General features: G+C 37.9%; 1 protein-coding gene across 1 annotated transcript in view; it reads left to right on the top strand.

The window, feature by feature from the left end:
• Positions 1-2,990: 2,990 nt before the first annotated feature.
• The window catches only part of MMP16 (matrix metallopeptidase 16), a 274,698-nt gene continuing 252,206 nt past the window's right edge, over positions 2,991-25,482 (top strand). Inside the window, exon 1 of the mRNA XM_012465088.2 lies at positions 2,991-3,330. Coding sequence (XP_012320511.1) covers positions 3,199-3,330 — 132 coding nt within the window. The 5' untranslated portion in view covers positions 2,991-3,198. The remainder of the gene's footprint in view (positions 3,331-25,482) is intronic.

Below are 25,482 nucleotides of genomic sequence, written 5' to 3'. Positions count from 1 at the left end.
GCCTCCTGAGGTGCTGGCATTACAGGTGCCCACCACCAACACCCAGCTAATTTTTATATTTTAAGTAGAGATGGGATTTCATCATGTTGGTCAGACTGGTCTCAAACTCCTGACCTCTAGTGTTCTACCCACCTCGGACTCCCAAAGTACTGGGATTACAGGCGTGATCCACCACGCCCAGCCTAAAACCTTATTTTAATTGTTACCTCTTTGCATGGAGTCCCTTCCCATGGTCAATCTCATACATAATTTTGAAGATAATATTCCCTAAATACTTATTCCTATCTAGAATAGTTTAGCAATCCTTGTTTGTCTATTTGAGAAAATGTTAACTCAGTATTTCATTATAGGTCTCTCTCCATACCTGTCCTCCACAAATACACTATCTTTCTTTTCTGAGCTCATGCAAAGAAAAAAAAATTTGCAATATTCCTTGCTGATAGTTTTGCAGTGCTCAGCTTGCATTTCATTCCCTTGATAAAGTCTTCTAATATTTGGCTCAAATAGCAAGGACTTCACCATTTAGCACTGTTTTCTCATGTGCATCTTGGGTAAATTATTTTTACCTCCTTCCCTTCAATAGTATCTGAAATTCTAGGAACTGACTTTAAACATTTTTTTTGTATAATTTCCCCTCTCTAATTTTGCACTTTACTCGATATAACGCACACATAAAAATCAGTCTTGATTTATTGACAAATACTTCACTACATTTAGTTACCTTATATTGGCAGAGAACACCATATAAATTCTACATAATGACATTGCTTTCATATTGCCTTCTAGCTGTTTCTTTTATATAAGTCATCTCAACCTATGGATTATAAAATTGCTAAGAGCAGGAATGAATTTCTATTTGGAAAGTCACTGGAATATAGCAGGAAAATCACTGAACTGGGAGTCAGGTAACAGGTCTGAATTCTGCGGCTTGTATGGTTTGTTGAAACGGTGTATTTTATTGCTATCATTTTCTTCATTTGTAAAATACAAACAAAATCCTCAGAGATGGTGTGAGAATTAAATGAGATACTATGTATGGAAACATTCTGAATATTCTAATATGCTATACAATATAAGACATTGGTTTTTTATTACATCTTCAAAATTATTTTATGGGCAGCACACGCTGGACACAAGGCAAACTGTCAGGAAGGTCTCCCTGAGGGTCTTGGGTCAAGTTGGGTGGGCATTTCTTACATTTTTACAGCAATAGCTGCAAAGTCGTATTCCTCAGTCTTTTTTACTCTTACAGGACAAAAGTTATTGCAGTCTAATACAATTTTTGGCAAACCATTTTCAGCATTTTCCATCTGCTTACCACATATGACCTCTTGTAGTCCTGCTTCTTGCTTTTCCAACTCACCCATGAAATCTGCTTTGTTAATTCTCTCTTCCACCTCACCGAGGTAGCTGTCATACCTGGAACACTCTTTATTCTTAACCTCGCCTGCTTTTCTTTCCCGTGGGCTCATCTTCCCCTCTGCTGGCTGCCAAGGAGAAGCACATTTACTGGCATTGCCCCCAAACAGATGCTCGCCTCACTCCCTTCCCCCTTTCTCTTTCAGCCAAACCATCACCTGCCAAGGGCTGGTGGTTGCTGCCCCCCTTGTCCACTGCCTCGCACTGCTGCAGCTCCATTCCTTTTTGGCAGCCTCCTCTGAAGTTCCCCTGCCCGCGTTCGCCGGTGCTTCCTTCCAGCAGCCTCCCCCTCTCGCCTGCAGCTCTCCTCGCTCCTGCCAGCCTCTCCTCCGCTCGGTCTGCGCGCAGCCTCTTCCTCCCGCCCTTGCCAGCTGCTTTACTCGCCTTTCCTCAGGCTGCTCCTCTCCTTCTTTCCCCAGCCCTTCTCCTGGCTCCCACAGCCGGTTTCTTTCCAGCGTCCCCATCTCTCTCTTCAGATGTTTTAACACCCAGGACCACCTGTCCTGGGTCCCAGTGTGTACGTGTGTCCACCGTTCACTTGCAAAGTGAGCATTTTCATTCCGCGTCTGTATTTGTCTAGTCCCCCACCAAAACCCTGTGCCTGCTCCTGAAGCCTGCAAGGCAGAATGTAGTGATGGTAGAGGGGATTCAGGAAGACACCGGGACACAGGCTCAACGGACCCCAACAAAGTTTTGGACGTTCGGGATTTGCCATCCTAGGCTTCCCAAACTTGGTCAGCGCTGGCCAGCAACCCGAGCCACCCAGCGGCGCTCAGTGACCAGGCGCTCCTCTGATTCCCAGCGCCCCTAATCTTCCAGGGCCGCTTCCTCGAGAATGCCAAGGGCTCTCCAAGACCAGGGTTGGGCCGCTCCCCAGGCCCCAGCAGAAGCCGCAGCCTGAGCCCCACCCAGCTCACGGCTGGGGAGGGGCGCGTTCGTCTTTAGATGCCAGGCGGCGGGGTGGGCGAGAAGAAAGAATAGAGCCGCCCAGGTTCCTGAGTGCTTGCCTCGGGGATGCGGGGTGGGTGATACTGTCGAAGAGCTTTGCTCAAACCTGGGTCCCGGTCGCAGGCTGGATACCTCCGGTGCGCCCTACCGTAGTGGGGAAGCCTTTAGGAGCCGTCTCCTTTAAGAGACGCGCGTGCGTGTGTGTCGGGCTGTGTGTAAGCTCGTGGGTGTGTGTGTGTGTGTGTGTCGCGGTATGTGTGAGTGTGAGTGTGTGTGTCCGCGCGCGCGCGCGCCACGGGCGCCGAGAGCCTGGCAGACCCCGGGAAGGAGGAGTTATGTAGATTACGGATGAACATTCTGGAGGGGAGCGAGGAGAGGAGGGAAGGAGAAGCAGAGACGAGAGAGCGAGGAGCGGCGGAGGCCCTTCCCGCAGGAGCTGGGGGCGGCGGCGGCGGCGGAGGAGGAGTGGGCGGTGGAGGAGGAGGACGCACGAGCTGGAGGCGGCGGCGGCAGCGGCGGCGGCGGCTGCTGCTGCGGCTGCAACTCGGCGCTTTGAGCCGGAACCACCGGTGAACTTGGCCGCCACGTTCCCGGTGACTGACCCCGGAGGATGGTGAACGCGAACTACTGCTGACCCCGTCTTTGCCGCTGCTTCTCGGGGGCTGTCAAGCGCGGGACCCCCGTCTCCTCCCCTTGCCCGACTGTGGGTGAACCTGCAGGCTCCTTACCCACCCCGAGGACTTTTTTTTGGAAGGAAACGAGGGAGGGAGGGAGAGGGAGACAGGGAGAAAACGAAGGGGAGCTCGTCCATCCATTGAAGCACAGTTCACTATGATCTTACTCACATTCAGCACTGGAAGACGGTTGGATTTCGTGCATCATTCGGGGGTGTTTTTCTTGCAATCCTTGCTTTGGATTTTATGTGCTACAGTCTGCGGAACGGAGCAGTATTTCAATGTGGAGGTAAGAGTGCGAGGGCTTTCTTCCTCCCCCCTTGCCTGGGCTGCTCCCTGAAACATTTCCTTCACTCCTTGGATCGGTGTAGCTCAGAGCTGCCTGGGTCCCAACACATTGTTTCCCTTCCAGCTGCGGAGATCCTGGTTCAGTTTAAGGATGTCTTAGGTGACGGATGCGTGTGAGACCCAGAATCCGTTATCCCCGGCAGCACACAGCACGATGCTGTGCGCTCAGACACACAATTGTAGCCGGTCCATGCCTTTCACCCAGGGAGGAGAAGCCCTACATATAGCAACCGTGTAGCTAAATAAGGCAGCTTGAGTTTATGATGGATAAACAGCTCAGGGAAGACAGAATTAATTGCCTGGCATCATGTGCTGCCTAGGTGTTGTTCCTGAAATCTTTTCTCCCAGTATTTGGTGCCTAACAAAGGAGGTTAAAAGCAAAGAATCTGGAGGAAAGCGTGGGAACACTAGATGTGTTTAATAACATTACTTTGTGATAAAACACTTGAGAATCTTTTTCTCATTTAGACATAACTTAATACACTGTAACTAGATCTGGCTACACAGAGGACATGAAATCCATCTCTTTTTAAGTGTTCTATCCCCCTCCCCCGCCAATTGAAAATAAACGTGGCCCAATGTAATAGTTCTGAGGTGTGTTTTTAATTTGATTTCACACTCTTGTGGCAAAACGGGGAGGTTTTAGACTGTCATTTGCTTTACTTTGATAGCTTTGGGAACAGACGGCACAAAGCAAAAGGGAACTTAAGGATAGGGATTTGTCAGACCTCTGCCAAAGTACTCTTCCTGTCATTAAGTCAGCACTGAAGCCAGTAATGTGCAATAAATCAATGAAAGCGTGTATACACCTGAGCTGTAACACAACTTTATCACATATACAGTGGGATACAAAGCCGGTAAGAGGGTCTTAGTAACATTTACTTCTTTTGATTAGATCTGATGTCCTCTGATCTCTCCAACTAATTATGAATAATTCTTTAAGCAATAATGTGATTTTTTTTCTTATATTGTTGATATTATAAAGCTTATTGTCATTTTGTTGGGAGTGTGTGTTTACACAATAGCAGGACCTGTTGCACAGTATTTGAGCATGCTTCATGTAACCAATTTATATACCGAATATGCATAATAAATGCCATGTGTAAAGGCATATTCTGAATATAACTGTGTTTATAGAAACTGTTCTTAGGACTCCATGTAGTAAATGATGGTACAAGAAAAAGTATTTAAAAAAGGAACAGCTATTATCAAAGGAGTTAAAGACCTTTACAGATGTGAAGTATGAATAAATTACACAAAAGCCCCAATTTGAAAACTAAAAAGGCTTAATTAACCCTCTGAAAAATACAACTTTCTTTTTCTGGATAAAAAGAGAAAGGGGCTTGAAAGTCCAGACTTTTTTCGATTGCAAATTTGAACTTTTGGAATTACATGCCACAGATGGATTTTTGTACCTAACATTTAAATCAAGAGATAATTTAATGTTGAAATGAAGGATTAGTTCATAGGCTGGAGGAATTAAAGCGGCAAGCTGTTATTTATAATGTCATAAACAGAAGGGCCTATTGCCTCAGATTGGTGGTGATGGTGGTGAGGTGGAGTGTGGGGGAGGTGGTAAAAGTTAAGTGCAAGGTTGTGTCTTTTTCACCAAGGGAAGGGAAGGACAGTCTGGATTGATGGCTACCTACTTTAGGAAAGTCTTAGATTTGCTTTCAGAAATTAGGATAGTATGAGTTTTGATGATCATTAGAGTTTTTGTGAGACTAAACTTAAGTTAGATTGTATTTATTTATATTGGAATCCCTCAGTTGGTTCAGTATTATTATGCAATAAAAAGCTATGATTGTACCAAAAAAACTTACTTAATTTTGAATTCCAATGACCCCTTCTCTTCATTAAGATGTGTGAGGAAAAGTGGTTTATGGAGAAAACAGTTATTTTCCCATTTGTAGAGTATTTAAGTTATACTATTTATTGCACAGATTTAAGTATGACAGATAAGAAGTCATGTGCCATCTCAGACCTTTAAAACCTTACTTAATAAAATGGGAATTTTTAATGGTTTAGAGCAGATTATATGCCATAGTTTGTGTTATCCTCAAATAGTATTTTTAAGCTCTTGAGTTCATTGTGGTTGGATTTATAAGCGTCTTTATGTGTGATGATACCCTTATTATTATTTTTAGATTGTAAGAGTAGCTGCTAGTGAAATGAAAATATTGTGAAGAACACAGAATGACAGGATATTTTCTGACATAAATTTCTGCCTGATTTGCTTCTATTTGATGTTTCTTTTTGATAGGAAACACTAATGGGAAGAATAGTCCATCACTTCCTCTCCAGAAGAGACACTTATATTGTGTTCCTCATTCTGGTTGCAAAACATACACACTGGGAATGTTTTATTTGATTGATTCTCAAGGACAGCCTTAAAATAAACAGTAATGATATCAATCATGCATGAAGCTCATATGATCATAAATTGTTTTTTCAGTAAGCACAGAAAGTTATTATAGTTGGAGCAAAGCTTCAAAGGGATGCTTTTTATGCTGACAACTAAATTTGCATTGATTTATTCATCACTAAACTTTACAATTTGTGGTACCCCAATTCTTTTTATCTCTATAATTTAAGGTTTAAAACTGTATATTTTTCCCAGGAAAATGGGGGATTTGAGGAAGGCAGTTGGCTACAGATATTCATGTTAACTCTTTCCTGTCTGATTTTTTAAGAGTATAAATATTTGGGATTGTCAATTATCAAAGTGAGAGATATTTTTAGTATGGCGATAAAATCTTGCTATAGAAAGAGGGTGCATTTGGTTTTGTTTGTTTAGCTTGTTTTTTAAGAAGCAAAAAGGAACATCTCTTACAGCTAAGAAAGGGTCAGACACCACCAGGAGTAGTACTATGGCAGAGATTCAATACATTGCTCTATTTTTATTTCAAGTGGAACACTTTTAAAGTTTTCAGTATATACTCATTTAGGGAAAGATTTTTGTCTATCATTGGATCCCTTTTTTAACAGTTGGTCTTTCAGTATGTGATAATTAGCATGATGCAAGAAAACATTGCTAATATTAACTAAAAGTCAAAAACTGCTGTCATTGGACAGCAGTCTGAATCAGAGGTGTTCATTGGTCATAAGCAGCTAAATTATTAAGAAAGAATTATGATTTAATATCTACTGTCTTAAAAATCATTTTGTTCCCAAAATAGTTATCTCACATAGGGATTTTCATGAACCTGTGGGGTTTTTTTGGTAAGCTGTAAGTATTTTTGTTATGAAATTTGAGATAGAGTATAATTCATGATAGTAATGCCTCTCACGTCGTCAATGCTGAGTAATTTGTCATATGTTACTTATATGAACAACATATTTCCTATCAATTTCTAAACAATGGCATACATTTCCAGTGAGGAAAAAAATTTCCAGCCAATTTAGTGGTAAAGTAAAAACATGTAAAACTCTAAATCATGCATATATCAAAGCATAAGATGATTACTCTTTTGTGACAGAAAAAGTCTTGATATAGCAAAGATTGATTTTGTTGTTCCTGATTAAAAAAAGCGGAGACATTTTAGATTTCAAAGGGGTCATTTATGACAAATATGAATTGAGTATAACTATTTCCTAAATTTTTCTTGCAATATGTTTATTTAACTGATTTATGATTTATTCACCTTTGTCAGGATTGTCTGCATGTACCTAAAAAGTCAGAGTTTGCATTGGGTACTTTTGTACTGCAAATAAATTTGGTAATAATTGATTATGAGACATTTCAGAAATAAAAAATATATTTTATAGAATTTTACATTCTTATGTTGGAACACTGTTTTGCTTTTCTCTTGTCGCTTGCTTAAAAAATAAAGATGCATTATTTCATTTGCTCATGGAAGAATGGTGGTACCATGCCTTCTTGAGTAAAGGTTTTCTCCTGAATATAGCCCATAATTCTCCACCATAGCAGTTTATAACTGGTCAACCACAGGGGATGTATGCATGATTCATCAAGATTTTTATCTACTGCCAGATTGCAGGTTGAACCTGACATCTCAAATATGCTGGCCATTTAGGGTGCTCATAAGGGTGCAAAGCTATGACAAGCAGACCAGGAGGCTCAATTGTTTTAAGATTCTGTAGCTTCTCCTACATGTCCCACCTTGGCTATGCCTTTCTCTGTTCAGAGTTGCCTGGGCAGGTTCATTCAGATCTACGATTATCCATGAAACCATTACAGATGAGCATATGCCAGAGAGGTGACCTTTCTCCTACTATCCCCTTGAGAAATCCAAGGAGAGCAACAGTCCAAGTTCATCCCTCTCCATACAGCTGGGTTTTGTCTTTCATTCTCTTTGTTACCAAATAAGAATAAAGCTGGGTTCAGTGACAGCCCTCCTATTTGTGAAATCAGGTTAAAAATGAAGAACCTAAAGTTCCTACTTTTTCTTAATTAAGGTAATTAATGTAAGAAGATTTTAGTGCACTTGTTCAGTGCTATAATTCTTTGGATTAATCAATAACTCTATATAAAATTATATTACTGACCTGTGTCAGTTACTCAAAATGTACTTGTTCAGACTATTTGGTAGAGGACCAATTGGAATTATTTGGGGACTAAAAAAGAAATTGAACACTGGAATTAATGAATTAAATTTATTCAGTGTTGTAAGATAAATATTTATTTACACTCCCTTCAAGAAGTTTTTGACCTTTCAGTATGTATATTTGAAATTGATAAATTTTCATATTATTTTCTATCACAATTTAAATATCTGTGAATGTAATAATACTCATCACTTTATTTTTTCTTGTGTAGAAATATAATAATTAAGAGCACATATTCTGGAACTAGACTGCCTGGGTTCTAATTCCATCCTTTTTGTCTGCAAGTTTTATAGTAAGAGGCAAGTTAGTTAGTTAATCTCTGTGAGCCTCAGTTTAACTGTCTGTAAAATCTGAATACTCTGAGTAATTGCCTCACGTTGTTTTGATGATGATTAAATAATAAATGTATATCATATATATGTGTGTGTATTGTATGTGTATATAATAGCTAATAGCTTAAAACATGCCTTCACATGGTTAAACACTCAATACTTTGTAGATTTTATTTATTTATTTATTTATTATTTTGATACAGGATCTTGCTCTATTGCCCAGGCTAGAGTATAGTGGCATGATCATAGCTCCCTATAGCCTCAACCTCCTGGGCTCAAGCAATCCTCCCACCTCAGCCTCCTGAGTAACTGGCACAACAGGCACATACCACCATACCCAGCCTTTTTTTGTTTTTTAATTTTCATTGAGACAAAATCTCACTATGTTTTTCAGATTGGTCTTGAACTCCTGAGAGCAAGTCATTCTCCCTCCTTGGCCTCTCAAAATGCTGGGATTACAGACATGAGCCACCATACCTGGCGACATGTCATAATTATTAATAGAAAATAAAGGTTGGTGAGGAGATAATTGTCATGATAGCATCTAATGACAAAAAAGTCTATCAGGTTAGGACATATCAACTGGTCTAGGAAGATTTTATTTAAACACCTTTTCCATTTATTAAAAATATAATGTACTGAAAATCAACCAAGCTAACATCAGTACATTTTCTTCCCATAGGTTTTTCTTAGACAGTTTAGTTCAGGAATGTGATTTTCACATTTTGTCTTGTAGTCGGTTACTATCATAGAATATCAAGTTCAGCTCACACCTTCTTTTACAACATTCAGTTCGCTGAAATCTGTCCATCTTTTCTAATGCCATAGAAAATAAATAGGCCTTTATAATTCAGTAGGCCATTTTATTTTAATTGGATCAAGCCCCAGTTGCTTCCTTTCCATAGCCAGCTCTGTTACACCTCAAATTCTGAACAAAAACAAAAAAGTCTTTCAAAAATTATGTATATGGGAGGGATAAGAACGGATTGAAAAAGAAATTAAAGTGTTTTTTACAGTAACAAAAAAATTAGTGAGAAACAGATCGTGTCCCTATAACATTGGGAATGGTAAGATAGCTAGCAATGTGGTGTAACTGAGCACTGGGGAGAAGTTGAAGGAGGTGGGCTTTAACGCTGGTTACTTCACCTACTTGGCTTTGAACTTGCACATATCATTTCTTTGATGCCTTCATCTGCAAAAATGAGATGTGCACTAAATTGTCACTAAGGCCATTTACAAATTTGAAATTTTATAGTAGTAAGCCTAGAAGCTTTAGTTAATATAGTGAAAGCGGGGGCAAGCAAGATTGACCCTGTAAATTTGGTAACAACTGTATCACAAAGGTAGATAATTCAGAATTTTTTTCCTGAACTAAATGGCATGAGGAAATACAGAATGTATAACTTAAATCTAACATGTGTTATCATCTGTAGTTCCAAAGGGTGTTCTATTTTGGAAATCATCCTAGCCTTCTGCTGAGTAGTAAATACGTTGGCAGCAAATGATATGTAATTTTAAAATCTAGTTTTGACCAAGGTAGCAAACCTTAAAAAAAAATTTTAAAAACATAGTTTAGTGTTATTTCAAAAAATAAATGCCATCTATGAGTGGTACTTCAATCATAAAAGGGCAAGTTGGAATAAGTTCAAAATCCAGGTTTTAACAGTTTTTGGGGGGGAGTGTCTCAAAATATAAATTTGTCTCTCTGTATATGTATACAAATATACACATACGTTATAGTGAAATAAAATGTTTATACTGTAATTTCCATTTGCCCATTGTGGGAAATAATTTGGGCATGTGGTTCTTTGAGGGTTTTTTGTTCTTCACCACATATTTGATTTTGAATATGAGAAATTAGATTTCATTTGTTTTATAAAATATGCAGTTTATGTGAACAATAACAAATTTCATTGTAAAAGGACCAAATACTAAGTAATAATATATGTGACGTTCACATTTTCTTTTGCCTTATTTTTCTTTTACTTGGGGATGTTATACATAGATTTTGAGGTTATTCATGAAACCATATTTGATTGCTGCTTCCTGTCATTTAGCACTCTGAATGTATATTTTTTGCTTGGTGTTTTACCACAACTGTTTGGCATTGTGCATCCTTGGATTTGGATAGTGGCATAGCTTGATGAGCCATGTGACAGAAGCTGCATGTGACAGAAGTAGCCCCTAACCTTTAATTAAATGTGACCTCTTGGTGTAGTATATAAAAAAAGGCTAGAGGGAGCTATTGAGCTGTTTAAAGACTCCAATGGCTTGGAAGAACTTGGTTTAAAATCAAGGACAAATACTAGGTGTAATCAGATGCTGCAAAATGAATTATAGCCAATTGTAGATTTTGGAGAATTCAATGAACACAGTTCATGATTTAAAATATAAGCTGGTTTACTGAGAGCCACTTAGCACCAGTGATTACGTATGTATTTGATGAACTAAGAAAGAAATTAGCATTTCTCTGGGGAAAAAGCATTCTGGGCATGGCAGTATAACAGAGAATGTTATAATGCAGGAATGCTCTACATTTCTCTTATTTTTAAGTGTGTAAGAGATCAGAAACTATGCATTGTAGTGACTGTAGGTGTATTTGGTTTTCCTGTTTTAAGTAACATGACTAATGAAATAATTGTGGTTTTATAGATTAGAGGTGGAATACATTTAATTTGATAATGCCTTTTAGATTATGTGTAGCAAAAATCCAATTTTAAAAGCTCATGAGACTAAAGTGATTTTAATTTCTAATGTTTACCATTAATCATTATTGAATAAATACTTTTCAATGAAAGCAGATTTTAAAATACAGTTTTTACCTATTCTTGTGTAAGAAACATCCACAAAAGTGTGAAACAGTGTGGTTTCTTTAAATAGGAGCATAATAAATGTTTTTAGTTGAGCAGATTATTATTTGACGTTTGGTGGGAGAGGGGGAATAACAAAGGCACATGCTAATGCATCAGGGCATGCCGGTATTTAATTAAAATACGATAACCTACTCATAAGCATCACTAAGATTTTTTTAAGTTTTTTAATCTAGTCACTTAAGTGAGCTTTGGATTATTGAAGTAAGTCATGGGCCCTGAGAACAGAAAAATGTTCTCAAGAGAGATAGTCCTTAGAGTGATGTATTCAAATAACCAAAGAAACCCAAATAAACTACTCACTGAAATGGAATCTTACAGTATTTGTTTTAGCCACGTTTAAGTTAAGGAAGAACAATCTGCCCTTTTAAAGGGGAAGCTGGATAGTTTTATAAACTTCATGTCCCCAAACTGCATGCACCTGATGTGATGTCAGTGGAATGTAGGCATGTGCCTCTGCATGCGGCTGATATGGTCAGACCCCTAATGATGTCAGTGGAGGTATTTTTCCATGGGAACTTTTCACAGTTGAATTCCTACCATGTGTTAGTAATTTCTCATTGTTTATAATAATTAGATATTTGTTTTTATTCTAGATTTCTAATGTCTGTGCATTCGTTCCTTCTTTACTCTAAACAATTGTGGTTCCTTCTCATGCTCTACTTGCTTCATCTAGTTGGCATCTTAGGGATTTCGTATTTTACTTACATTGCAGGACCCAAGGCTTAGAAGTTGGGAAAAATTATGAGAAGTCACATTTTTACCCCTCCCTTCTGTCATCGTTAATAAAGTAAAATAGTTTCAAATAACTTACAGAAACAAATGTATACTCAATGGTTTATATAAAATCAAGAACAAACATAGAAAATGTCAAGAGCACTACTAAGATATGACTAAAATCCTTTTTGGAGGTTTGGGTATTTCTTGTATTACAACAGTGCTACTCATATAACTTATGGTTTTACTTATGTAAGATGGATTAAGTGAAGTTGTTTGCTCCATGAGTGATTCAAGCAAATTGCCTAAGTAGCCTTTGCCTTGTTTTAACCATTTATGTAATGGATATGCGATTTTTATTGCCTATCTGTAGCACGGATTTTATAATGACAGCATCCAGGCAATGCCAAGCAGTCTCCTTTGTAAGTAAGAATAGTATGCTGTCTCAGTCCCTGAATTCCATCTGATGACTGGGAGCATAGAAACCTTCATTCTGGCATTACATTCTGAATTAGACAAAGGCTCAGATAACCAGCAACATGGAAATACCTGGAATTTATCTGAACACTAAATTTTAATGATAATAAAAAACAATGTTAATTAACATTGGTTAACCATACACTATGTGCCTAATAAGTGTTCTAAATGTTTCATATATATTAACACATTTAATTTTCATTATAATCTTGTGAGTTAGTATAACTATTTCTCTTATACAAGTGATGGATCTGCAACACAGAGGTTCAGGAACTTGCCAAGGTTACATTGCTATGAAGTGCTGAAGTGGAATAGCCTAAAAATCAAAGCTGGAGGCTGACTGTCACACCCCAGCTTCCAACCAAATAAATACAGGTGAGAATTAACTTCCATCTTCCAAGTATAGATAGTTTGATCCAGTTCCATTACTAACATCGTTTGTATTCCAAACTAAAATGAGGTAACTTATATGTGTAGTGGAAAAAGATTAACCTATCCTGAGCAGACAGCCTTATCTGGAGTAAAAACTGAATAGGGGATTGTTGATTTGATAGGTTGATTTAAGATTGATTATGTGGTACTCAGTATAATTTTATATTTATGATTGTTAAATCATTAGATAATTGGTAATCCATGTATGGCATAACCTTAAATACATACAATATGAAATTGTAATATTTTATTTGCCAACTATGTGTCATACTGCAGTTGACCATTAAATATGATTTTCAAAGTCTTCAGGAAGATTTGGATATATTCTAAGATTAAAAGAATTGAAAAATATAGAAAATATAGAAAATGTAATGAAATTAAATTTCACTGCCCTGCAGGGGAGGAATGTGTGTGTCTATGGCTACTGACTGGTGTGTTTTATGAATTCTGGCATTTGTTATTTTTATATATTGCATATATTGAGAAGCTAAAAGGAAATATGTCGATTTTATTACTTTTAAAATATTTATTTAGTTTAATGTAAAGCGATCTTTTTCAGAGATAGATCGGTCCAGCAATGGATCAGGGTCTCAAATGTTATTGAGTACCTCCTCACTGTTTGAGAATAGGCCTGATGATTGATTGTCGCCTTTATTATGAAGAGAATAGAAACTCCTACATTCCTACATAGTGGTTGACCAACGTATGTAAAAAACATCTTCAGGCCCTAAGATTGTTATTGTATATAACTTTCTGCACTCACATAATTTGTTTATTACCCTATCAAAGAAGGACTGCTTCTAAACCAACTTACAAAGGTAAAAATCTAGCTGATTTTACAAAATGTAAATATTCATTTGGCTACTTTCTCACTTCCTCTAAAGGAAGTAAAACATACCTCACAGATAGTTCTGGTTTGATTTTCTCACTGCAATAATGAAATTCACAAAGAAGTGAGCAACATAAATTTCTTAGTTTTCCAGTGCATATAAAAGTCATATTTACACTGTACTGTATTCTATTAAGTGTGAAATAGCACTATGCCTTAAAAAAAGTACGTACCTTAATTAAAAGTACTTAATTGTTAAGGACCATTGAGCCTTTTGCAGCTGGAGTGTGTTGCCTTGATGCTGCTGACTGATCATGGTAATGGCCCTGAAGGTGAGGGTGGCTGTGGCAATTTCTTAAAATACAACAGTGAAGTTTGCCACATTGATTGACTATCCCTTTCATGAAAGATTTCTCTTAGCATGCATTACTGTTTAATAGTATTTTTACCCACAGTAGAACTTTTTTCAAAATTGGAATCAATCCTGACAAACCATGCCACTGCTTTATCTACTACGTTTATGTAATATCTAAATCCTTTGTCGTCATTTCAACAATATTCATAGCTTCTTCACCAGGAGTACATTTCATCTCTAGAAACCACTTTCTTAGCTTATCTGTAAGAAGCCTCCTCATTCATTAAAGTTTTATAATGTGATTGCAGCAATTCAATCAGATCTTCAGGTTCCATTTCTAATTCCCTCAGAATCATCGATAGAGATTGGAATAAACTTTTTCCAAACTCCTGTTAACGTTATTTTGACCTCCTCCCATGAATCATGAGACTGCTTAGTGGCATCTAGAGTGGTGAATCTTTTACAGAAGGTATTAAAGTTACTTTGCTTAGATCTATCAGAGGAATCACTATCTATGGCAGCTATAGCCTTACACAATGTATATGTTCCATAATAAGACTTGAGACTTGAAATTACTCCTTGATCCATGGGCTGCAGATGTTTCATGAAGATCTTGTGCTTTGTCATTAAGCTCCATCAAGTCGTTTATGTTCTTCTCTAAGCTGGTTATTCTAGTTAGCATTTCATCTAACCTTTTTTCAAGGTTTTTAGTTTCTTTGCATTGGGTTAGAACACGTTCCTTTAACTCAGAGAAGTTTGTTATTATCCACCTTCTGAAGCCTGCTTCTGTCAATCGTCAAATTCATTCTTCGTCCAGCTTTGTTCCCTTGCTGGTGAGGAGTTGTGATCTGGTGGTGGGAGAGAGGTGTTCTGATTTTTTTTTTTTTATTGCATTTTAGGTTTTGGGGTACATGTGAAAAACATGCAAGGTTGTTGCATAGGTGCATACGTGGCAGTGTGATTTGCTGCCTTCCTCCCCTTCACCTATATCTGGCATTTCTCCCCATGCTATCCCTCCCCAACTCCCCAACCCCCCGGCCCCCCTACTCCCCCCCAACAGACCCCAGTGTATAGTGCTCCCCTCCCTGTGTCCATGTGTTCTCATTGTTCAACACCCACCTATGAGTGAGAACATGTGGTGTTTGATTTTCTGTTCTTGTGTCAGTTTGCTGAGAATGATGGTTTCCAGGTTCATCCATGTCCCTACAAAGGATGCAAACTCATTGTTTTCGATGGCTGCATAATATTCCATGGTGTATATGTGCCACATTTTTCCTGTCCAGTCTATCATCGATGGGCATTTGGGCTGGTTCCAGGTCTTTGCTATTGTAAACTGTGCTGCAATGATTCTTGCGCTGGTTTCTCCCCATCTCTTGGATTTATAGTTTGGATCTCAGGTAGCTGCTTGGGGAGGCGGCCTTTCCTTTGTCTGCCTGCAGAGGCACTGCTGGGCTGCCACGGATTTAGTGGAGCTGCTGCATCTTTTATTTACTCAGGAAAGTTAGGCCGGCTTCTACAAATGGCAGCTGCCCCGCCCGCCCCCAGCTGGATAGCTCCTGGTCGCTCTCTAGGTACGAAACTCTGAGAGGTTTTTTCAGTCTGCTGGGCTTTGTCAAGGGGAGGCAGGGGGACCCGTCCTGCCATATGGGCTGTTTCCCTGTTCTCAGTTCCTCTTCCCTCTGGGGGGAGGGTAGATCCGTTCAGCTGGCTTTCTGGCTTTCTCGTCAGCCCGTGCTTCCACGTCAGTCAGTGTTTTTGCCCCGGCTCCGGCGGAAGTTGCTGTTCTGCCCTGTTCAGGCAGCTCGCTGAGGCTTTTCAGCCTGGCGAAGACCTCCTGTTCTGTGAGTTGTAGAGGGCTTGGGTGGAGCGCTGTATCCAGCCGAAATCCCAGAGGCGGAGATCCCCCCGTCCTCCGGTCAGTTGCAGGCACCTCCTGGGTGGGGCAGTGCCCCACCTTGCCTCAACTTGCCCTATTTGGTTTATACCCACTGTCCAACCAGACCCACGAAATGAACCCGTTACCTCGTTTGGAATTGTGGAGACGACTCGGTTTCTGCGTCTCTCTCCTGGGAGCGGCTTTCTGGAGCTGCCTCTCATTCGGCCATCTTGGGATCCCCTCCGTCGGCTGTGGTTGGATGTTGTATTAGCAGGCATGAAGAAAACGGTGATCTCCTTGTACATCTCCATTGAGCTCTGGGTGACCAGGTACGTTGTCAATGAGCAGTAATATTTTGAAAGGAATCTCTTTTTCCCGAGCAGATCTCAGTAAGCTTCAAATATTCAGTAAACCAAGCTGTAAAAAGATATGCTGTCATCCAAGCTTTGTTGTGCTATTGGTAGAGCACAGGCAGGGTGGATTTAGCTTAATTCTTAAGGGCCATAAATTTTCAGAGTGGTAAATGAGCACTGGCTTCAACTTAAAGTCGCCAGCTGCATTAGCTCCTATCAAGAAAGTTTGTCCTTTGAAGCTCTGATGCCAGGCACTGACTTTTCCTCTCTAGCTGTGGAAGTCCTAGATGGCATCTTCTTCCGATATAAGGCTGTTTTTTTGTGTAGCCGCCTACATCGGATTTTTAGCTAGATCTTCTGGATAACCTGCTGCCGTTTCTCCATCAGCACTGCTACTTCATCTTATACTTTTAGGTTGCACAGGTGACTTCTTTCCTTAAACCTCACGAACCAACCTCTTCTAGCTTTCAAACTTTTTTTGGCAGCTTCCTCACCTCTTTCAGCCTTCATAGAATTGAAGAGACTGAGGGCATTACTCTGGATGAGGCTTTGGCTTAAGGGGATGTTGTAGCTGGTTTAGTCTATTTAGAGCACTGAAACTTGCTCTGTAACAGCAGTAAGGCTATTTCACTTATCATTTGTACGTTCACTGCAGTACCACTTTTAATTTCTTTCAGAAACTTTTCCCTGGCATTTACAACTTGGCTAACTGTTCAGTGCAAGAGGACTAGCTTTTGGCGTATCTTGGCTTTCAACTGCTTTCCTCACTAAATTTAATCACTTTTAGCTTTTAATTTAAAGTGAGAAACGTGTGACTCTTCCTTTCACTTAAACATTTATGGGCCGTTGTAGAATTGTTAATTGGCCTAATTTTAATATTGTTGTGTTTCAGGGAATAGGGAAACCTGAGGAGAGGGAAAGAGAAAGGGGAATGGCCAGTCAGTGGAGCAGTCAGAACACACACACATTTAGTGACTAAGTTTGCCATCATAAATGGGCAGAGTTTGTGGCCCACCAAAACAGTTACAATAGTAACATTAGAGATTAATGAGCACATAGAGTGAGGTTTGGGAATCTGTATTTTTTAATCCTAAAACCCTAGGTGAGTTTTCTGAGTCACTGTTTCCGTGCATATCTCACAATATGTTCCTCAGAAGCTAAATGCTACAAGATATTTCTCAAAAACATTCATAGTCAAATAAATTTGGTAAGTGTTTAAAAAAAAGAAAAAGAATACTAATCACAGATCACCATAACAGATATCATCTAATGAAAAAGCTTGAAATATTGTGAGAATTACCAAAATGAAACACAGAGACGTGAAGTGAGCACATACTATGGGAAAAAAATGGTGCTGATAGACTTGCTTGATGGTAAGGTCACACACCTTACTTTGGATAAAATACATTATCTGTGAAGTACAACAAGGTAAAATGCAATAAAAGGAGGTATGCCTATCCTGTATATCATAATGGCTATGCAAAAGCTTTGGAAGCAATACTTAATAATCTTAAAGGACAGTATGGTGGCTCATGTCTGTAATCCCAGCACTTTCGGAGACCAAGGCTGGTGGATGGCTTGATCCCAGGTAGTCTGAGCAACATAGGGAGACCCTATCTCTAAAAAAATAATAATAATAAAATAAAAATCTTAGCCATTTTTTTTATTAGCTGTATAATCTTAGGTGAGGCAAGTTGGGGACTCTGTGCCCCAATTTCCTCATGTGTAAAATACAAATGGTAACACCCACTCAAATGTTGTTGGAAAATTAAAGAATATTGGACAAAGGTGAAGTAACAGGCTCCTGATTTACTGATTCCTGCCCCACAAAATAACCCAAAAAATGGACAAAACGTTTGAAACAATGATATTCAAGTCACTGGACTTTGGGTAATAAAACAGTTATCCCTGGGAGATGGAAAACAAATGCAGTGAGGCTTAGGAATTATCTCAACTTGCTGCCTTGAGAGAGTTTCCAGCTATAACACTAGGAAGGTGGAACCCAGGTTGACCTGAGCAGACTCTGAATTAAGGAATGGAGCTGGGTGAATAAGGAGACCAAGGTGGCTCATATTCAGAATACTGGAGAGAAGAGGACTACAAAGAGCAAAAACACCAGAGATCAGCAGAGGGTTCCCTTTAGGTATGCAATTCAGAACTGATCTGTGTCTCCCCATTAAGTAACTACTGGTTGCCTAGGAAAGAATTAACCAAAACAGCTGGAGAGAATCATGCCCTATGTTTATGAAGGCCTGGCAACAGTGCCTGGCCCCTTCAGCCAGACTGGAAAACCTCTTACTTCTTAGGGCAATGGGTCGAGTGCTCGGAAGTATCTTGCCTCAGTTATGAAAAGTAATTAGCTCTGGACTAAACACTGCTTTGGTTCAGCTTAACAATTCTTAAAAGGAAGCCTAGAGAGGATCAAACTGTTTCTAAGTGACTTAACTGATAACACAACAAAGTTTAGCAGTATTTACTGGAATACAGAAATATCCAGCACCCAACAAGGTAAAATTCATAATGTCTAGCATATAATAAAAATAATAGCATATAATAAAAAATTGCCAAGCACACAAAGAAGGAGAAAAACACTAGGAGAAAATTTATTATATTTAAATTGATTCAAAAATACACAGATGTTATAATTAGATAAAAATATTAAAACATTTGTTATAACTACATTCTTTATGTCCAAAAGTTGACATATGGAAGATAGATTCAAATTGAACTTGTAGAGATGAAAACTACAATACATGAAATTAAAAACAAACTCAAAATTAACAGCAGATTACACATTACTGAAAACAAATTAATAAACTTTAGGCCACAGAAATACAAGTAATTCACAGTGCAACAGAAAAAAGAAAATTTAACAATGAACAGGATATCAGTGAGATATGGGACAGCTGTGCATTACCTAATATACGTGTGATATGATTTGGCTGTGTCCCCACCCAAATCTCATCTTAAATTTTCACATGTGGGAGGAACACAGTAGGAGGTAATTGAATCATGGGGAGGGGTCTTTCTCATGCTGTTCTCATGATAGTGAATAAGTCTCATGAGATCTGATGATTCTATAAGGGGGAATTTCCCTGCACAAGCTCTCTTTCTTGGCCTGGTGCCATCCACGTAAGATGTCACTTGCTCCTCCTTGCTTTCCTCCATGATTGTGAGGCCTTTCCAGCCATGTGGAACTGTAAGTCCATTAAACCTCTTTCTTTTGTAAATTGCCCAGTCTCAAGTATGCCTTTATCACCAGTGTGAGAACAGACTAATACAACATGTATACATGTAATTTGAGTCTCATAAGCAGGGAGAGGTGGAAAGAATAATGCTTTTCCTAATTTGATGGAAAATACATAAACTCACAGATTCAAGAAGGTTGATGAATCCAAAGCACAAAGAAAAAAGAAGAAAATTACAGTAAGGAACATCATAATCAAATTACTCACATGACTGATAAAAAGAAAAATCTTAAAAGCAGACAGAGAAAAATAGACACCTTTCCTATAGAGGAACAAATATATACAAAATGCTTGTCAGAAATAATATAAGAAAAAGACAATGGAGAAACATCTTGAAAATACAGAAAGGAAAAAAGCCTCTTAACCTAGGATTCTGTACATAGAGAAAATATATTTCAAATACTTAGGCAAAATAAAGAACTTTTCAGAGACACAAAATCTGAAAGATTTATCTCCAGCACAGCAACACTGCATGAAATGTTAAAAGCTTCCCAAAAACTGGATACAGTATAGATGTCCATCAACAAAATGTACACATACAAAACTCTGACACATCCACATAATGGAATACTACTTAGTAATAAAAAGGAATGCACTACTGATACATTGTAAAATAGTAAAGAATGCCAAAATAATTATACTGAGTGAACAAAGCCAGTTAAAAGCACATCCTGTGTGATTTATTTTAGATACAATTATAGAAAATGGACACTCATCTCTTTTTTTTTTTTTTTGAGATAGAGTTTTGCTCTTTGTTGCCTAGACTGGAGTGCAATGGCGTGATCTCAGCTCAGTGTGCAACGTCCGCCTGCCAGGTTCAAGCAATTCTCCTGCCTCAGCCTCCCGAGTAGCTGGGATTACAGGCATGCACCATCATGCCCGGCTAATTTTGTATTTTTAGTAGTGACATAGAGATGAGATTTCCCAAGAGCTGGTCTCCAACTCTTGACCTCAGGTGATTCACCTGCCTCAGCCTCCCAAAGTGCTGGGATTACAGGAGTGAGCCACCGCGCCTGGCCCAAATGGACATTAATCTTTAGCAACAGAAAGCAGATCCATGATTGTCTAGGGACTGAGGGAAAAGGGCAGGAGGGCTGGGAGGGAAGGATTATAGAGTCCAGAGAAGACTTTTGCTGGTGATGGATATGTTAATTTTCCTGGCTGTGGTGGTAGTTTTCTGTGTATGTCAAAACTTATCAAATTATACACTTAAAATATGTGGCTGCTTATTGTATAGCAGTCATACCTCAATAGAGCTGTTAAAAATGCATATTGAATATGTAATCCAGCTCTTAGTAACCAACCTAATAATGATAACTGCTGGTGGTTACATGTATGCTGTTGCCTAAATTGAGATGGAAAAGAATAGGTTGCAGTCTTCTTTATGGCACTATTCTATAGAAATAAAATGTCTAACTATAAAAGATTGAGTTGATCAGGACTTAGCTTTGGGCCATGTCTCACTCTGAAATCTGTCTTTGGATTCCTATGGCTTAAAATACCCATATGAAGACAACTGCCAGTTTTTATCTCCAGCTGGCATCTCTCTTTTCAGCTCTAGCCTGTGTTCCCATCATCTACTTATCCATCTTACTTTCTACAATGACATATGTTCTGATCTGCCCTCTCTCAGTGTTTCCTCTGACACTGCTTCCCACTATTGTGCTGGTATCACCTACCACACGGGTATTCAAGTTAAGAGCAGGCACCAAATCTCCAGTTTTCTGCCCCTTACTCTTTACTTCTAATCACTTGCCTCATTTCCTCCAACATATATCTCATGTCTCTTTATTTCTGATGTCTATTTTGTATTGCAACCCTATTTTAAATCTTCATTATCTTTGTTGTTGACATGTTATATTACTTCATGGCATGCAAGCCCGCATTATCAGCCTCACCCCTTTCTCTAGCCCCATAGCCCAGAGTTCATTTCCTGGTCACTATGATCTAGTGCAGTGGTCCTCTTATTAAAGATGCCTGTCCACTCCTAAACATTAATGAAAACCCCATAAAGCTTCTATTATGGTTTATATCCATCTATATTTATGGTATTAGATAAATCTGAAAGAATTTTAAAATACTTATTTAGAAATTCATTTAAAAATGACAGTCATGTTATAAATAACATTTTTATGAAAATAGTTTAACAAAACAAAATAATAGTAAGAAAGGTAACATTGTTTTCCATCTTTCCAGATACTTTAAATATCTGGCTTAACAAAAATATAGCTAGATTCTCATATCTCCTTATGCATTCATTCTCCTGATGTTATAAATCACAGAGACTCTGGTAAACTCAATGGTCAGATGTAAGTGGATGAGAGTAAAAAGGCAAATAACATCTTATTAAAATTGTTTGAGTCCTGGAAGTTTTAAGACACTCAGAGGTTCCTGGATCAAACTTTGATGATCTCAGCTCTGTCAGCTATGCTGTCCCCTTTTACCTCCTGGATGTATCAAGATCTATCCACCTTAGAGTCTTTATCAAGATGCTTAATTCCTTCATTTCTTCCTCATCCTAATATACCTTTTTTGGTGTCCAGAGTAAACATTATTGAGCCATATTTAAATCTCCATCTTCACCCCCACCAGGTAATGCCCCCATTATGCATTTATAGTAACTTATTATTATTTTTAAAGTATCTTGTATAATTATAAGCACAGAGCATTTTATTAATATCTTAATTCAAAGGCAGATAGTGTCATCTGTATGCAAGACTAAAGGACCTTAAAATTACTGTTGAGAATTATTTAATACCTTATTAATTGATAAAACTTGACTCATGGGCACATATAAAAAAAGCCAAGCATCTACCTCCTTCTTTTCCTTGTACCTTTGAGTTTTGGTCTTCCTTTGTCTAGAAATATGTAGGCCAAATTCATAGTTGCTAGTACAGAAATTTAAAAGGACTGAAATAATTTTTTTTCTCTCTTCTTGCCTGGGGCATATGGGCAAATTCAGTACGTTAGAACAAATTGAATGCCTGTACAGATAATCCAGTATACAAGGTATTTGTGTGATAGATTCACATCTGTCTCTCACAGTAAATTATAACTTTGTGTTGAGCCAAAGTATATCTGTCTTGAGTGTGTTCCATGAGCCAGACATCGCCATGCAGGTAGAGTAGTCAAAAGATATGCACTGAAAAATGAGTGGATTACTTCATCCCTATTCATGGGTGTTAGTTTCTAATGTAACTAGTGTTTTCTGATCCATTTCAATAGTTGCCTTTTTCCTTAACTGACTTAGCTCATACTGGATGGCAGCATGGTGCCTGTACCTTACATTTACTTCAATTATTTTATTAGAAATATTTAACTTCCAATAATCAAGGATCATATTTATCTTAGTTATTAATGGTCAACTGGTGAGCAACTTGGACTTCAAGATTTTAAAAAATCATCTCCATTATATGACACCAGAATTTTTGGTATAAATAGTGCTTTCTATCTTCATTCACCAATAGAACATTCATATAAACGCCTTTTGGCTTGGCTTAAAAATATTTGAAAATTAGTCATTTTTTTTTTCAGTGGTGTGTATCAGAATACCCAGGGAAAATATTAGAGGAAAATAACTATGTTCTAGTTCGGTGACTTCAGTTGTAGTTACTATTACTGAACAGCAACTTCACCAAATAATTTTTAGAAAAGAGCAAAAACAGTTTTACTTGTATTTCACTGAAGGTCTTAACTAATTTCCATCCCGCTTTGAGCTACATGAATGAGGAAAAAAGTAAATACACTGTCTGTCATTGTGTGCATTAGTATGTAAAACTTGAAGACTGAATGATCACATAATAATTTGAATTTCTTTTAAGTAATTTACATTAAAATTAGATCGTAGTGTTCTAACAGGCACAATAATGAAGGCCCATGAAGAGTTGACTCAATAAATGTTAAACATATGATGGATTTGCTTTTCCTGAATACCTTCATATTGGTGATAGGCAAGATAAAAACAGAGAATGCAAGACCTTCTTTAGTCGTTCATTGATACACGTGCTGTCTATTTGAATTACATCTTATTTAGGAAAAGTAAAGGAAGTATAGTTTTTGAATATTAAACAGTCCGTTTTTCTCTTTTGTGTTTAACAAGAAAAATGAGGCTTTTATTATAGGATCGTATTAGGAATGACAAAACATATGGAGCCTTTTCTTTGAGGACAGCCATCTGCCCAAGAGTTGCAGCTTCCAGTCATTTTTTTTTTTTTAAAGAAACTGGTTTTCTTTTTGTTACTTAAGTAACTTCCAGAAATTTTCTAGACACACACACACACACAATTTCCCCCCTCCTTCCTGCCACCCTCCCACTTTCTAGACTTTCCTCCCTCCCCCACCTTCCTTTCCGTAAAAATGCATCGTATATAATGTTCTGTATATTTTTAACATAACAATATACGTTGGAGATTTTTTTCTATCAATGAGTGTAAAACAACTTCATACTCGTATGATATTAATAACTAGTAACTTGTAATTTATTTAACTGTACTCTTATTGCTGGACAGATCAGTTATTTTAAAAGTTGTTTCTGTAATTAAAATATAATGCAGTGTACTTCTCTAAGTACATGTGAGTTAATCAGTTTATGTAACCAAATTTCTGGAAGTGGAATTACTGCATTAAGGGCTATATTTATTTAAACTTGTAGTAGATTCTGCCAAATTGTCACTCAACAATGCTTGAGCATGCTTGGTTCCACACACTTGACAGTGCTTTTAAGTTTTTCCTAATCTGCTGGATAAAAAAATAATTTTTTTGCAAGTGTAAATTCATAGAAGTATTGGGAATTTGTATATGTTTTAAACTATTTGCATTTTTTAAATTATGAAGACTTCTTTTTTCTGTCATTGTTTTGTCTTCTCTTTTTTATTGATTGTAAGAGCTCCCTATATATTAAAATTGACCCCTTTTTGTCATAAATTGAATTTGTTGATGTTTTGATTTTGTTAATGTTTTTCAAGATTAGTCATTTATGTTGTAACATTTAGTTTTGTATCATGCATCAAATCTCCAGCATTTCAAAACTTTCAAAGAAACCACTTTCTTTTTTCTTTTATCTACATGAATCTTTGATATACATAAATATTCTTAGTGTAGATAATGAAACTGGAATCTAATCCAGTTTTCCTAAAATTATTGAACAGGTACTTCAGCACTATGTATATTGAGTAATACATCTTTCCCTCACTATTGCTCAGGTTTCATTGAGAACTAATTACTACGGAATTTCATAGCTTAAAACAAATGCCATTGATCTATGGAACCATGGGTGGCTTGGGCATCTATGGTTTACATAGCTTGTCTGGGGTGGTTCTACTGCATGTATCTGATATGATCTTGGAACCACTGACAAAATAGAACATGTTCCCTTGGTAATGGCAAAAGGATTATAGAGCAAGCATTCACATGTGATGGCTCCAAAGTCTTAGCCTCATAATTAACATAGGTCCTTTTGACCCACATTGATTTGCCTAATGGAAGTTTGCCGCATGGCAAGGCCCAAAGTCAAGAAGCTTGATATACACTATGTCTCTGATGAGGCCATGGCAAAGATATAGATACAGGGTGAAGTGAAGAATTGTGGCCAGTAATTCAGTTTATGGTGTTTTCAATGATTTAAATGCTGCATTTATTATATGCTAATCTTGACACATTTCAGCCTGTTTCTGAATACAATTCTGTCCAAAGATTTATTTAAATATTTCTGGGAAAACTATTTTGAAGTTTTTATTTATTCCCTTCAGTAGTGTTTTGCAGCTTTCTGAGATAATGGAGTTATTGCATTTTTCTTATGCTGCAGTTTAGAATGGGAACTTCTGATATATTTACCAAATGACTTTCATCTATTTATAAATTTTTGTATATTAATTTTTATATAATCATATGAAAGATAATCATAAGGTTTTATATATTCTTTCCATAGATTCTCTTGAGTAGTCTGATGCATAGCTATATCATTCACACTTAATTTTGCCTCCTTTTCTGTTTTTTGTTCTCTAATTCTACGCAAATGCAGTATCTAGCTGTTCCAG

Source organism: Aotus nancymaae, unplaced genomic scaffold (genome assembly GCF_030222135.1).
Source record: "Aotus nancymaae isolate 86718 unplaced genomic scaffold, 86718_ANA_hifiasm-v0.15.2.pri h1tg000036l, whole genome shotgun sequence".
NCBI classification, from domain to species: Eukaryota; Metazoa; Chordata; class Mammalia; order Primates; family Aotidae; genus Aotus; species Aotus nancymaae.
Note: the sequence above shows the minus strand (reverse complement) of the source record. Positions and strands in the feature narration are given on the sequence as shown.